Source organism: Pelophylax lessonae (assembly GCF_965119305.1).
Source record: "Pelophylax lessonae genome assembly, chromosome: 2".
NCBI classification, from domain to species: Eukaryota; Metazoa; Chordata; class Amphibia; order Anura; family Ranidae; genus Pelophylax; species Pelophylax lessonae.
Genome location: NC_138769.1, coordinates 321,929,927 through 321,944,752, shown reverse-complemented (window position 1 = coordinate 321,944,752; position 14,826 = coordinate 321,929,927). Strand labels below are relative to the sequence as shown.

Sequence of the window (14,826 nt, the reverse complement as noted above, 5' to 3'; positions counted from 1 at the left end):
TGGACAATCTTCTGTTGAAAAACCAGTCTTCCCTGTCGCTGACAGTCAAACGTCAGATGGTGCAAATTCTGCAGAGATTCAAGTGGATTCTCAATTTTAGAATCGCCACTAAAACCATCCCGGATTGGAGTGTCTGGGATTGATTCAGACCTGCCCTGTCCAGGATCATCTTGCCATTGGAACAGTTTTTCCCTTTTCTCTTACGCCTGGTTTTCTGGGCTCAGAAGTGGCCCTCGGTTCCTGTCTGGATATGAGTGTCTTCAGTCTCGTGGCTACCTCCTTTGAAACTGTCATACGCCCAATTTCATTCCAGTCTGTTGCAACTCCACATTCTGGTAGTGAGAGACACTCGGTCACTGAACAGTCCCATTCACCTGACCCCTGGGGCCAAAGGTTGCTCTAGCTCTGGCGTTGGAGCAGCACTTTTCCTTAATCATGTAAGATTCTCAGGATGGATGTCAGGCTGGATTGGAGTCCTTGACACCCTCTTGGTACGTGGGCATTGGAGGAAACTCTCCCTTTCATATTTTTTTTATTTAACTTGGGGCAGTTCGATTGGCCACGGCTCTCACCTACTTCGATCATCAAGGAGTCACCCCTTCCTAAAGGCTTGATTGATGTTTCACATTCTGGCCCTGTCTGTTTGCATCCCAGGTGTGAAAAAATGGCAAATTCAGGGTCTGGATCGGGGAACTTACTATTTACCCATGGGTTTTTCAAGCGCTTTGCCGAAAATTAGGAACATTCTGTGTGCATCTTCTGGCGTCTAGATTTGACAAAAAAATTTGGACACGTTTGTAGGTCCAGGGAACCTAGGGAGTTCTGAGAGGACACTTCCTTCAGATTTGCTGTTGGCTTCTTTGCAGGATCAAAATGGAAGGCATGGCAGTTATTCTCATGTCCGTAGTTGGCACATGGTACGCAGACCTACTCAAGGCTCCTGACAGATTCTTGTATCCCATGGATTGTCCAGACCTGCTCTTCTAAGAACTGTTTCATCTTGCTTGTTTCCTGGTCTTAATTGCATGGCCATTGAAGCCATGGTCCTGAAGAACAGAGACCTGTCAGATCATGCTTGATTAGATGCCTGCTTGGCTTCAGTAGCCAGGAAAATGCAGCTTTTAGCCTTGAACAAAATGCTTGTTGCTCCTTGAGCTCATTAGTCATAGTAGGGGGGGGTTGGTGTTTGGAACCTTTGTACAGTAAACTGATCAGGCGTCTCTAAAGCTACCCAGATCCCTTTTGACAAGTCTCTGGCTAAAAAAAAGTACCAAGCTCATGGGTGCTACTGTTGGCTTGTTTTAACCACTTGGAATCCAGGATGTCTTTATATGGCCTATGGATGGCAAGTAGTTATAGAAGCCTTTTGTTCTATAATGCCAACAGATTGCGCAGCGCTTTAAAATATAAAGGGAGATAATACAGCAACAATGCAATTTAATGCAAGAATGTTAAGATGGACCTACTCCTGCTTACAATGTAATAGGTTCTGTACTGTACAATCAGGAAAATTTGATTTTTTTTTTTTTTGTCTTACCAGTTTAATCCAGACCCTCATCTCTTTCCTTGATCTCTCCATTGCTTGCTACATAACTGGGGCAAACTGAAGTGGAAAGGTTATATGAGGGATGTCCCAGCCTTTTTTTTTTTTTTTTTTATTCAGTCATCTGAAAGCTGCATATAACCCATTTGTAACTATTTAAAGAATCCTCTGTCCTGTTCCGTGCTTAAAGCAGAGGTCCACTGGCTTTTGTGTTTATTAAAAGTCAGCAACTACAAAAAGTGTAGCTGCTGACTTAAAACACACTCACCTGTCCCACGGTCCAGCGATGTGGCCGGCGGGAGCCTCGGATCTCTCTGTAGTGTGGTCACCCGGCTGTGACAGCTTGCGTCTTAACAGCCGGTTGCGCGCTGCGCATTCGCCAGTAGTGCTGCGCGTCCTGAGTGGACGGGCAGTCTTCTGGAACCTGTGACGTGTCCCAGAAGATTGCATGGAGGGGGAGTGAAGAACTTCCGCCCGAGCCGCCTAGGCGGCCAAAGCAGAAGTAGGAGTGGGTACCTGTCAAAACTAGGTAACCGCTTCCCCCCCACCCAAAAAAAAATGACATGCCAAATGTGGTATGTCATGGGGTCAGGAGGCCCTAAAGTGAAAGTTCCACTTTTGAGTGGAACTCCGCTTTAAGGAAACTGATTTTATACTCTCATTCAAAACCCTGTTTCGCTTTCATTTATTTACAGACACAGCTCCTGATCATCTTGACCATTGGGTTACCATACTGCTCCCTACATGAGTAGGACACTAGGCAGAAAAAGAATCTGGCTACGCCTTTGGGTAGTCCTAGGAGGTATACTCCCTCTGCTATAGGTACTCAGTTTTTTTTCTGCCTAGTCAGAAGTAAGGACTTAGTTCCTTGTTGAGATCTCTGGTCCTGGCAATTTTTTATTTTTTAGATAGATTTTTTAACTCATATTTTTTCCTGTGAGATCTACAATCAACTGCCGGAGTGGGTGACGGGCGGGATAATTTAGATTCAGTGGTCACCCCAGTCTGGCCAGTGAGCGCACGCAGACCTCAGCTCCACGCTAGGTCAGCCGCGACACAGTCCCCCCCCCCCCCCCCTCCCATTTCGATGGTGAGGAGGTTCTGTCTGGAACGGTGCCCACCTGGTTCCTGGAATGGTGATTAGCTATCCCCCCGGAGGGTTTTTGGGTGGATGCACAGATTTTTGTTGTAGCCTATTTTCTGTATGGGTTGGCGGTGGTCATTTTGCTTTAGTCCGGCATTGAATTGAATGGTGGCCATTACTGTGGAGCCTTCTGGGCATCCATTTTAGCTGTGGGAGCCCTTCCTTATCCCCTGGTGCTAACTCCTGGGCCTCTTCCCTTCCTGGACGTCTAACGTGGAGTGCTTTGATCCTGGTTCTGCCGGGGACTGCCTGGTGGGGCCCTCTTCCCTCTCTCTGCTGCATGATTGGGGGGTGCTCTATGGCTGGTGACCAGGTGGTGTTACCAGCACAGTGGGGGTGTCCTTTAGTGTTTTTTTGCACTTTTGTGGGGTAACCCTATTCCTCATGGAGTCCTTAGAGCATATTTCCCCACCTGACCCCCTCTCAGAGCCTGCAGGGCCCTCCAGGTCCCAACCATCCATTAATGCACTGACGGTGGTCCTGGAGTCCTTTGTGTCCCGGGTGGAGGTGGCTTTAGGGCGGCGGATTAGTAAAAAGCGCCCCCACCGCCTTACCCCTGCTTCATCTGTCTCCTTGGATTCTGAATCTGCTCTGGCCGCCACGGACGGGGCCCGCCCTGAGGAGGGGTCTGCGGCCTCGCGCCCTGAGTTTTCAGATAGTGAGGATGATTCCTCCACTCCTGTAGCCACACACAAAAAGGCACTGGTGGAGGCACTGATTGTGTCTGTGCGTTAGACTTTAAATATGGAGGGCGCAGCTGAAGCTGCGGCGGAGGCACCAGTTCCCTTTGGAACTCACAAGCCATTTAGAGCGGCGAAGGTGTTTGTTTCCATCCGATTTTGACAGATTTGTCGCAAAAGAGTGGGAATGTCCCAAACGTCCCTTTGTGGTCCCTAAGTTATTCACAATGAGGTACCCATTTGAAGAGTCCCTTCTTAAAAAGTGGATTTTTCCACCAGTGGTGGACCCTCCGGTCTCCAGGTTGAACAAAGCAACTGTGATTCCGGTGGAAGAATCGCCAGCTTTTAGGGATCCGGTTGACAGAAAGGTGGAGGCTGTGGCCTTCAGTATGTTCACCTTGGCCGGCTTGGTTTTCGCCATTGCCCTGGTGTCTCAAACTCTGACCGAGTGGGCTAAGCATTTACGCCATGACCTGGTGGGTGAGCAGCTCCCCCCTGCCTTTGCGGAGCTGGCAGACCAGTTGGTCCAGGGGCGGCAGTTTATCTGTGATGTCTCTTTGGATGCGGCTCCCCTGATTTCTTTACTGTTTCGGCATTGGTCCTTAGGCGTGTCTTGTGGCTCAAATGCTAGTCTGCGGACCAGACCTCCTAAAAAAAAAAAAAAAAAAACCTTAACTGATCTTCCTTTTCAAGGAGATCGCCTGTTTAGCGCTACCCTGGATGACATCAAGAGCCTCACTGTGGGGGGGGGGGGGAGCACCTTTCTTCTGCAGGCTAAGTAACCTCATTGCAGATGTGGCCCATCCTTCTTGGCTCACAGGAAGTTTTTTGTCACTCGGGGTTGGCTGACGAGGGTTTAAAGCCCTTCAAGGCCTCTTCGGGAGGATCCAAGCGAACTTGGTTTGGCAAGTCCAAAGCGGGGTTCTCCAGACCCGCAGACAAGGCTCCTTCTGCATGAAGGTGCGCCCTCACCCGTGCCTGGGATGGGGGAACATCTCCATTGGTTTCCGGACCAGTGGACCTCCTTGGTGCAAGACAAGTGGGTCCACAAAGTGATACGGTCTGGCTGGCTACAAGATCGAGTTTCGTTCTTACTCTCCGTAGAGGTTCTTTCCTTCCAATGTGCATCGGTCCTTGGACCCATTGCAAGCCCTCTTCGGGGCGGTGCAAGACCAGTTACTTCTAGGGGTAATTGTTCCGGTTCCAACTCTGGAACATTTTCAGGGGTTTTATTTAAACCTGTTCACGGTCCCGAAGAAAGAAGGCAAGGTGCATCCAAATCTGGATCTGAAGGCCCTCAACCGCTTTGTGCGGGTACAGAAGTTCAGAGTAGTCTATTTGCGCGCTGGGGGCATCCCTGCATCAGGGGCATTTCCTTGCCTCTATCGACATCAAGGACGTTTACACATTCCAATATGTGTCTGTCGCCAACGCTTCCTCTGCTTTGCCGTGGGAGAGGAGAATTTTAAGTTTATGGCATTACCCTTTGGTTTCACCTCTGCTCCTCGGGTCTTCACAAAGGTGTTGGCTCCGGTGCTGGGGTTATGTCGGCGAAGAATCCCAGTACTGGGCTACCTGGACTACCTTCTCTTGTGAGCAGAGTCTCCTACTGCTCTGACGGACAACGTGGACATCACTATACAGACTGAGGGAGTTCGGCTGGCTTTTGAATTTTCAGAAGTCTGCGCTGGTTCCTTCCACAAAACTGGACTATCTGGGTCTCACTCTGGACTCGGCTCTAGCCAGACAAACTCCAGAAGTTGCATGCTGCGATTCAGCTGTTTCTTTCCAGCAGGTGGTCATCCCTCTGGACTTGCATGAGGGTGCTGGGACTGATAGTTTCTACCGTGGAAGCGGTCCTGATTGCACAGTTGCATATGAGGTCCCTGCAAAGGGAGAGCTTAGCCAAATGGGACAAGTGTTTAAAGTCTCTGGAAAATCTGATCTGGCTGAGCCGAAAAACAAAAAGGTCTCTGGTCTGGTGGGTTCAAGCCCTAAACCAGGGCACATATTTTCTCCCCCTGTATTGGACAGTGGTCACCACGGATGCCAGTCTGTCCGGGTGGGGAGGTGTCCGGGATAGGCACTCCACTTAGGGAGTTAAAACACACGAAGAGTCCAGACTCCCGGTCTGTCCTGGAACTCCGAGCGATCAGGTTGTGCCTGAATCACTGGACAGATCGCCTTCAGGGGTGTCCGGTGCAAATCCAATCAGACAGTGCGGAAAGGGGCGGAACAAAACGTTCTGCTCACTGAAGAATGCCGGCTACCTCCGGAGCTGCCAATACACTTCTTGTTCAACCCTAGTGATTGACATAAGCCACGGCCGTGGCATTGTCTGATTGGAATCGCACCAGACACCCCTGAAGGCCATCCGTTGAGATGCCAACAGATCCACCTCTGAGGTGCCCCACCAGAGACACAGCTAATAAAACACCTCCGGATGAACCACTCACCTTGATCCACGCCTGCTGACTGATCTACCTGCCAATTTTCCACCCCTTATCAGCTGTCTCTCTGGTGGGGCACCCCTGAGGTGGATCTTTTGGCATCTCGGCTCAACAGGAAGGTGCACAAGTTTGTGGCATGGTCAGGGGATCCCCTAGTGGATGCCACTTACGCGCTGGTGGCCCCCTGGGGCCAGTATCATCTGATTTACATTTTCCCTCCTCTCAATCTTCTGCCGAGACTCTTGCGCAGGATCGAGGCAGATGGATTTCCGGTCATTTTAGTGGCCCCGGATTGATCTCGCTGGTCTTTGTACGCCAACCTGGTGTGGCTAGTCACCGACGCCCCTTGGAGACTACCTCTCACTGATGATCTGCTGTCCCAAGGGCCAATCTTCCATCCTGCTTTACAGTAGCTGGTTTTGATTGCTTGGCTTTTGAAAGCCAGGTGCTGAAGGATAGAGGTTTGTCTGAGTCTGTGATTCCCACACTACTGAAGGCTAGGAAGTCTACTTCTAGCGGTCGCCTTTCAAAGACCCTTGGCCACACACTCCCTGGTGCATACTATGAGTCAGGGGGTTCGACATTTTGACTCCACCGGTGCGGTCCCCACTAGCGCCTTGGGATCTTAACTTTGTCCTTTCAGCTTTACAGAAGCCTCTTTTTGAAAATATTCGGGAGATTCCCCTGCGTATGCTATTCCAAAAGGGGAGCCTTTTTGGTGGCGATCACCTCTGCGCTCAGGGTGTCGCAATTGGCATTGTGGTTCTTCGCCCCTGTCCGTCTTTCATTCCAAAGGTGGTATCTGATTTCCATCTGAATGAGGACATTGTGTTGCCTTCTCTGTGTCCCTGGCCAAAACATCCTAAGGAAATTGCATTGCATTCCCTGGACGTGGTTCGGGCTGTTCGGGTGTACCTGGCTGCTGCAGAGTCTTTTAGCAAGTCAGACTCACTATTTGTGCTTACGGATTGGCCTCAAGGTCTGTCACAGAAGAAGAGTGAGATCTTGTGTTTCATTTAAGCTGAAACGCAGATCTCTTTTCCTCTAACACATCCATCCCTCACAGTTAGAAAGCAATCCCTGGGAGCACACTTAACCCTTCAATTACGACTAGTGTTAACCCTGCCAGTGTCATTTATACAGCAACAGTGCATTTTTTTTTTTTTTAGCACTGATTACTGTATTGGCGTTGGTGTCCAGTGTTGCATAGTGTCCGATTTGGTCGCCGCAATGTCGCAGTCCTGCTAAAAATTGCTGATCGCTGCCATTACTGGTAAAAACAAAGAAAATAAAAATGCCATAAATCTGTTTGTAGACGCTATAACTTTTGCGCAAACTAATAAATAGACTTATTAGGATTTTTTTTTTTTTTTTTTTTTTTACCAAAAATAAATAGCAGAATACATATTTAACTAAACTGATGAAAAAATTTGATTTTTTTTTTTTTATTATTTTATTGGGAATGTTTTTGTAGCAGAATGTAAAAATTATTATTTTTTTTTTTCAAAATTGTCGGTATTTTTTTGTTTATAATGCAAAAAAAAAAAAAAAACCTGCAGTAGTGATCAAATACCACCAAAAGAAAGCTCTATCTGTGGAGGAAAGACAACAATTTTATTTGGGTACAGCGTCGCACAACCGTGCAATTGTCAGTTAAAACTACGCAGTGTCATATCGCAAAAAAAATGGCCTGGTCATTAAGGGGGTAAAACCTTCCAGGGCTGAAGTGGTTAAGGGTCAGGTTAATCCTTTCCCTGTGAACGCACACTCTACGCCGGCGTCCGTAATGTAGGTGTGCAACCTGTTGGTTGTCGGTGCACACTTTCACAAAATTTTATAAGGTGGATGTGTTGGCATCTGCGGATGCCTCTTTCGGCCGCAAGGTTTTGCAGGCTGCTATTTAGGGGGCTTGTTCCCTCTTTGGGGGTGTAATGTTTTTCAGGTGGGCTCCAGCTGTTTTTGTTGAGCTCCTGTTTCCTGGCTGGCTACGGTTTAGCCTTGGGAATTTTTTTCTTGCTGTTCCCACCCCTCATGATTTAAAACTGCTTTGGGAATGTCCCAATGGTCAAGAAGATCAGGAGCTGTGTCCGTCAATGAATAAAAGAGAAAATGGGATTTTTGATAAACTGTAAAATCCATTTCCCTGATGTTCATTGACAGACACAGCACCCACCCCTCTATGGAGTTGCACCCACCCCTCTATGGAGTTGCACCCACCCCTCTATGGAGTTGCACCCACCCCTCTATGGAGTTGCACCCACCCCTCTATGGAGTTGCACCCACCCCTCTATGGAGTTGCACCCACCCCTCTATGGAGTTGCACCCACCCCTCTATGGAGTTGTATTACTTCTAACACTGTGTGTAACAAAACTGAGTACCTATAGCAGAGAGGGGGAGTATACCTCCCGGGACTGCCCATAAGCATAGTCAAGTTCTTTTGCTGTCTAGTGTCCTACTCCTGTAGGGGGCAGTATAACCCAATGGTCAAGAAGATCAGGAGCTGTGTCCGTCAATGTACATCAGAGAAATAGATTTTACGGTAAGTCAAAAATCCAATTTTTTTTTAGCAAACACTGTAAATGCTGCCTTGTAGTGGGTAGTGTATGAGAGCAAGAACTAGGTAAAAACCACTTTCTGAAATCTTTAGTTTTCTTGTTCAGAAAAACCTTTAACACATTGTGGGTACCTAATAATTGGTGAGAAGGTTATCCTTTGTTCTTTCTCTTTTAGTTGTTGGAAAATATGTATGCTGCACACTTTCAGTACCAATCTAGCGCCTGCTTCTAGACCTAACTCTTCTAGATCTAAACTGTAAAGTTAGGTCTACTTAAATCAGGCTGGTCTTAGGGAGGCAGATTAGGGTTGTTCAACCATTGCAAAATGTACCTATGTCAGGTCATGTGACCTTAAGCCAGTTTCTTGGGTCATATGATCTGCTGCACGATGGACTGTCAATGTGAGTAAAATTCATTTTCACTGAAAACTTTGCTGACCTACATTCCCATGTACAACCAAAGCAGCTTTAGAACTTATGACCTGGAGAAAGAGTGCTGTAGGACCAGCTATTTCCAAATTAACTATTTTGCATGGTTTCCCACCACTAGCTTGCTTTTAAATTATATCTTGCTTAGTTTAGTTCAGCTTTCAGTCCGCCAGTCATGTCAGGTGGGCATAAATTCCTAAAGTGATTGTAAATGCTCGATACATGTTATAGTTACCTGCTCTGTGCAATGGTTTTGTACACAGCAACACTGATCCTCTTCTTGGGTCACTGGTCAGCCCTCCAGGCACCTCCCCCCTGCCGAGTGCCCCCATAGCTTGGTACTCATGCTCGCTCGTTCCTGAGCCCCTGCCCACTGCTCCTTTCTCACTGGCTGTGATTGACAGCAGCAGAAGCCAATGGCTCCCACTGATGTCACTAAACCAATGTGGAGGGTGACTCCACATCATCCATTCATGCATGCACACAAATCAATTTAATTGCATATTGTCCGCAATTGGAGAGTAAACCAAAGAAATGTGTACACATACCGCGGTATGCTGTTTTGCACCACACTGGTGAGAGATTTATATCTTCCAACACCTACTGCAAGAGACTATCAGTTTGCATTTGAATATTTTGAGCATCTACTAAAGGTATTTTTTAATATTTGTATGGTAATTGGGTAACTTAAGTCACAGACTTAACCATGCACCCCCATTGATTACGTTTGAGTGGACAAGTTAATTAATTACCCCCTATAACTGATGCCTTTGTGCTTTTTCAATTTTTACTCTGTTATAAATCCTTATTTAGAACCACTTTAATGCAGAGAATGCATTAGGGTAAGAAACTTTCTGCCTTAAGGACCACTTTAATGTAAACATTTTACAACCTTAGTAATCAAGATTGGGGACATGAATATATCACGTATTCACTTTATTCCCCTCCCTTACTGGTTTCCACTTCCTGATTGAGTGAGGCACTGGTGATAAAGCCAGGGTCACACAGATGTACCCTGGGAAAGCTTTATCGCCAGTGTATTTCTGTAAAATATATAGATGTAGATCTTTAGTACAACTCCTGTACAACCAGACTGCCTATACATGGATCGAAACTCAGCTTAACCTGCCAAATTTCAATTTATGTATGGCTGCCTTTTTATATTCCATTTGAGTTTGATAAATCACATCTACTGTGTAGTAAGCAGATGTATATGTAAGGAACTATTATGGCGGACCCCAGGTAGATATAGAATTACACATTTACAGATCAAGCTGATTGTGCACATTTACATGTATATTTTGTAATGAAAAAAAATAAATACACACTTTAAAAACCGTAACCCTTTCTCTTTTTTTTTTCCCAGGCACCACCATTGCCAATCAAGAACACCAAGGTGAAGACGCTCGATCCCAGAACTCCTGGGGTCGTTCAAGCAAATCCTTCTGCCGTTCATCAGCAGGAGCTCCAAAGTTAGGTGTTGATGGAATAATCGCTCTTTTAAAAAGCAAATGTGGCAATGGTCGTGTCAACCTTCAGCCAGTTGTGCGTTTGATGGATATCATGAAGGACCTTAGCCAACTATCCAATGACCTGCGATCCAGTGGTGTCCGCCTTAATTACAGCCATGTCACCAGCCCATCATCAGAGCCTGAAGATGTTGAGCCAGGATTACAGTACAGCTTTTTTTCTTCTCAAAGCCTTGCTTGTGGACTGAGAAGCCCTGAAGAAAAACCTTCAGAAACTGTGGATAAAGAAACCAACCCTGTGTCTCCCAACCCAGACTCTTCTGAGTCTGCCAGTTCAAATGTTCTTCGAGAGCTTGCAGCTCTTGCCTGGATGGAACCACAGCCTACAGACAGTGTAGAAGAAAGGGAAGAAGATAATAGTAGTAGTAATGTGGGAGAAAGTTCAAGCAATATAAGGACTGTGAATCAAAATGATAAAGACGAGTCATCAGGTGACGAGCAGAGTAAGCATGAAATTGAGGATTCTGGGGAAGAACATGAAGAAGGTAAACCTGAAGAGGAATCTGCTGAGCAGGAAGTCTTTAAACAGGAGACCTGTTTTGAGGAGGAACAAAAGAATACGCAGGGCGAGGAGTCAGGGGAGGAGCATGAAGAGCATAAACAAGATGATGAATCTGTTGAGGAGCAGGAGGAAAGTAAGCAAGAAGAGTCATCAGATGAAGAGCAGGAAGGGGAATCTGCAGTTAAAATTGAAGACCATGAAGAACTGAAAATTGAAGTAGAGCAGGGTAAAATAAATGAAAGTCAGGAACTAATTATAGATATTAAAAAGCAGGAAAGAACAGGAGGTGGTGATAAAGATAAATCTTCAGATGACGAAGATGACATTGAGATAGACAAGTGTAGCCAAATAGAAGACACTTTCAAAGAAAAGGAAAGCACTGTAGAACAAGGGATTGATGAAATGCCATGGATGCTACCTCTGTTTTCTCAAACATCAGAAACCCTTAGACGAACTCCATTTTCTAACCGCGGACATCGGTTTGGTTTCAGAGGCCGCAGAAGTGACAGACCAGGCAGGGGAAGGAGGAGAAGACCTGGAAGGCCAAGGACCTCTGAAAGCAGTCTTTCCCGTGCATTTGCAATGCCTCCCTATCATCGTACACCAGAGGAGCCCAGGGCTTACAGACTAAATGAACAAAATGCACTATTTCCAGTTCCTGCCGTTCATCACAAACCACCCACAGCAGAGGCTGATGTACAGCAGGGTCCACCACCAAAGCCAAAACGTAGGGGCATACGCAAAATGGTAGTTAGGATTGCCAGAATTCCAATGCCAATGGGAAGGAGAAATAAAACAAGCTATAAAGTATCTTCATTCAGTAGCACTCTAAGTGTGGAGGGAGGAGAATTGATTGGTGGTTCAGGCCCAGGTCCCACTTCCCTTCTAAAGATGAAAAACAATGGACGTAATGTAGTAATGGTGTTTCCACCTGGTGAACTTCCAATCATTCTTAAGAGAAGACGTGGTCGGCCTCCCAAGAACTTAGTCTTAGCTAGGGATACACCACCAGTCCTTCCTCAACCACCTCCTGTTGAACCCACGCTACCACCACAGCCTACTCCCATGCCCCCTCAACCAGTTCCAGAAGGAGAGTTTGTGAAGAAAAGGAGGCGACGAAAGCAAAAACTACCGTCGCCCCAGCCTTCTTATGTTGCAGACACTAATGACAGCAAATCTGACTACAGTGATGTACTAGCAAAACTTGCTTTTCTCAATCGGCAAAGTCAAGGAGCAGTGAGAACTTCACCTCCTCGTTGTTGGACACCAACATTACCAGAGTCCGTGCACCAAGCACCTGGAACTCATAATATATCCCAATACCTTCATAGAGTTCAGGGCTATAGAAGAAGAGGAGGTCGTGGGGGAGGACCAGGGCGAAGAGGAGCTTGCAATAGCCACAATGCAGAGCTATCTCGTTGTTCTTTCAGTGAGTTTTTTGAAGGCATTGGGAAGAAGAAAGCAAAACCAAGACCCATTGATCCTTTGAAACCGCGAAAACGGAGACAGCCAAAGCCTGAACCAGATCCTAATGCTAAACCCAAGCGCAAGAGAAGATCTCGAAAAAATGGTGCTCTGCTGGGTGACATGGGAGAGGAGCCTAGCTACCAAGGCATGTCAGATTGGGGTGGTGAGAGTAAAAGTGGTCCATGGGCATCACAGCTTTCCAACAGTCAGTCAGGTAATCGAGCTTGCAGTTACCAAGGACCAGAACGCACAGGTTTTTCTGCCTTGCATGATGGCTCACCATCTCGTTCAGGTTATTATGGTGGAACAGGATCTGTTACCCAGAGTGAAAGTGGAGGGCAGGATCGTCATGGACTTTTTACAGGCTACTTTCGATCTCTGTTGGACTCTGATGACTCTTCTGACCTTGTGGATTTTTCTTCTGTTGCACAGAGACAAGAAGCAAGAAAATCTGCATCTGCCTTCTCTGGGTCATCAGCTTCGCCCAACCCAAGGGCACTTCAGTCATACCCCAATTCTCGGGGAGGGAAATCTAGCAACCCAGAATCACCATACCAAAGTTCAGCAGCCTCCAGGCAGCCGTTCCCCCCCAACCGGGGAAACACAAATTATGTGTCACTTGCCCAACAAGAATGCCGTGGATCTGATGCCTTTCAAAAGCTGTTGTCCCGTTCTCCCAATTCCCAACATTCTGGAAACTTTGGCCAGTTTGGAGCTTTTCAAGGATCTACTGGTCAAAACTTACCTGGTCATGGAATTTTTGCACCAAATAAGCAGTACCCTGCTCCACCTGACTGCTTAGGTAATAAGGACTGCAGCTTTTCCTTCACTGGTGGTGGCAATAGTCTCCCGTCATCACCAAGCAGCGCCCATAGTAGCACTAGCTTTAGCCAGCAACAACAGATGTCGGCAGCAGGTTCAGGGTCTAATGTAGCTAAAAGTCCCTTTTTCAGCACATCAGATTTACCACCATATCCACCACTTAGGAGTGAAAGCCGTTCAGGCACCTCTTCACCTGCAGGTTATATGTTGCCTAAGGTGTCTGGTCCTATGTTTCCCGGTGAAAACAGTCGCACCTTTCCAGCATCAGTAGGAGCAGGGCAATGGGGATTTCGACAAGGTTATGGACAGTCTGATTGGGGCCCTGATAATTTTGGGCAACTTTATGGGCCTGGTTTTGACTGCCACATGACTGAATCTAATGTCATCTTGGACATAAGCAACTATACACCACAGAAGGCTAAACAAAACACTGACAACATGTCGGAGTCATCTTCTGATAGTACACAGTACACTCAACCTGGTGCAGGCTATCGCAGGGCCAACAGTGAAGCCTCATCTAGTGAAGGACAGTCCAGTCTCTCCAGCCTTGAAAAATTGATGATGGACTGGAATGACACATCATCTGCACCAGGTTACAGCTGGAACCAAACTGTCCTCTTCCACCAAACTGCTAAACCTGGCAGAGGCCGAAGAAAGAAAACTGATATATTTGAGCCATCACCCCACCACCACCTGGGCTTTTCTTCATCCTCCCCATCATCTTCATCATCATCTGCTGCTGCTCCCCCATCTGGATTTCCCACCAAAAGAGGAGGGGGGCCCAGGGGTCCAAGAGGTGGACGAGGTGGAAATTGTACAGCCAGCAAGAAAGAGAGGGGTTCAGGCAAAGCTAAATTTTCCCCAAAACCTCCTGCTCCGCCACCATCCTCCTCAGTCAGCTCCCTCTTTCCGGACACCTCAGATTTAGGACTGGACTGCTATAGTGGAGATAGCAGCATGTCACCTCTGCCCTCCCACTCGCGGGCGTATGGGGTGGGTGAGAGGGAGCCTCCTTGTGATTTCTCTGGACCCTATTCCATGAATCCGTCGACCCCTTCAGATGGCACATTTGGCTTCCAGAGTGACTCTCCTGGGCTGGGCCCTCCCTCCACAGAGCTTGAACCTAGTAAACACTTCTCCCATCTCCCTACAGTTGGCAACACCAACACTGGTGCCCCACATCCTCCACCACCCCCACCTGGACTGGGGTATGATCACCCGCTACAAGACTCTCCCTTTTCCCCTAACTGCTCCCCAACGCTTGAGCTGCGGCCAGGGGAGGGAAGAAAACTTGTACCCCCTCCTCACTCATCCTGTGATCCCCTGAAACACAGCCTGCCTCCCCACTTACCCTCTTGTAGGGAGCAACTTCCTCCACAACCCACAACACACCATCGCTATGACCCTCCCAGCTGCAAGAACGCTGGCTACTGGTATCCACCCCGCAGTCCTCCTTATGATGGTAAGGGTGGATTACTTTCAGACTTTATGGGCAGGCGAGCAGAGGGTGTGTCCTGCCTGAGCCCTCATATCCCAAGCCCTAAAAGAGACAAAGAGACGCTGGACATGGTAAGGGGGCATCACAGAGCCTCATATCCCTGCCCCTTGATCAGTGATATTACCCATTCCCCTGTGCAGAGAGACTCCATGGTGCAGCTCCAGGATACTTATCGTTACCCAGCCTTCCCACCCCAGGGTCCCCCAG

The 14,826-nt window shown here is 47.5% G+C and overlaps 1 protein-coding gene across 1 annotated transcript in view; it reads left to right on the top strand.

Moving 5' to 3' along the window:
• AHDC1 (AT-hook DNA binding motif containing 1) overlaps window positions 1-14,826 on the top strand; it is a 180,477-nt gene that overhangs the window by 122,041 nt on the left and 43,610 nt on the right. The window contains exon 4 of the mRNA XM_082248458.1: window positions 10,168-14,826. This exon is cut by the window's right edge and continues 134 nt beyond it. Coding sequence (XP_082104584.1) covers window positions 10,168-14,826 — 4,659 coding nt within the window. The remainder of the gene's footprint in view (window positions 1-10,167) is intronic.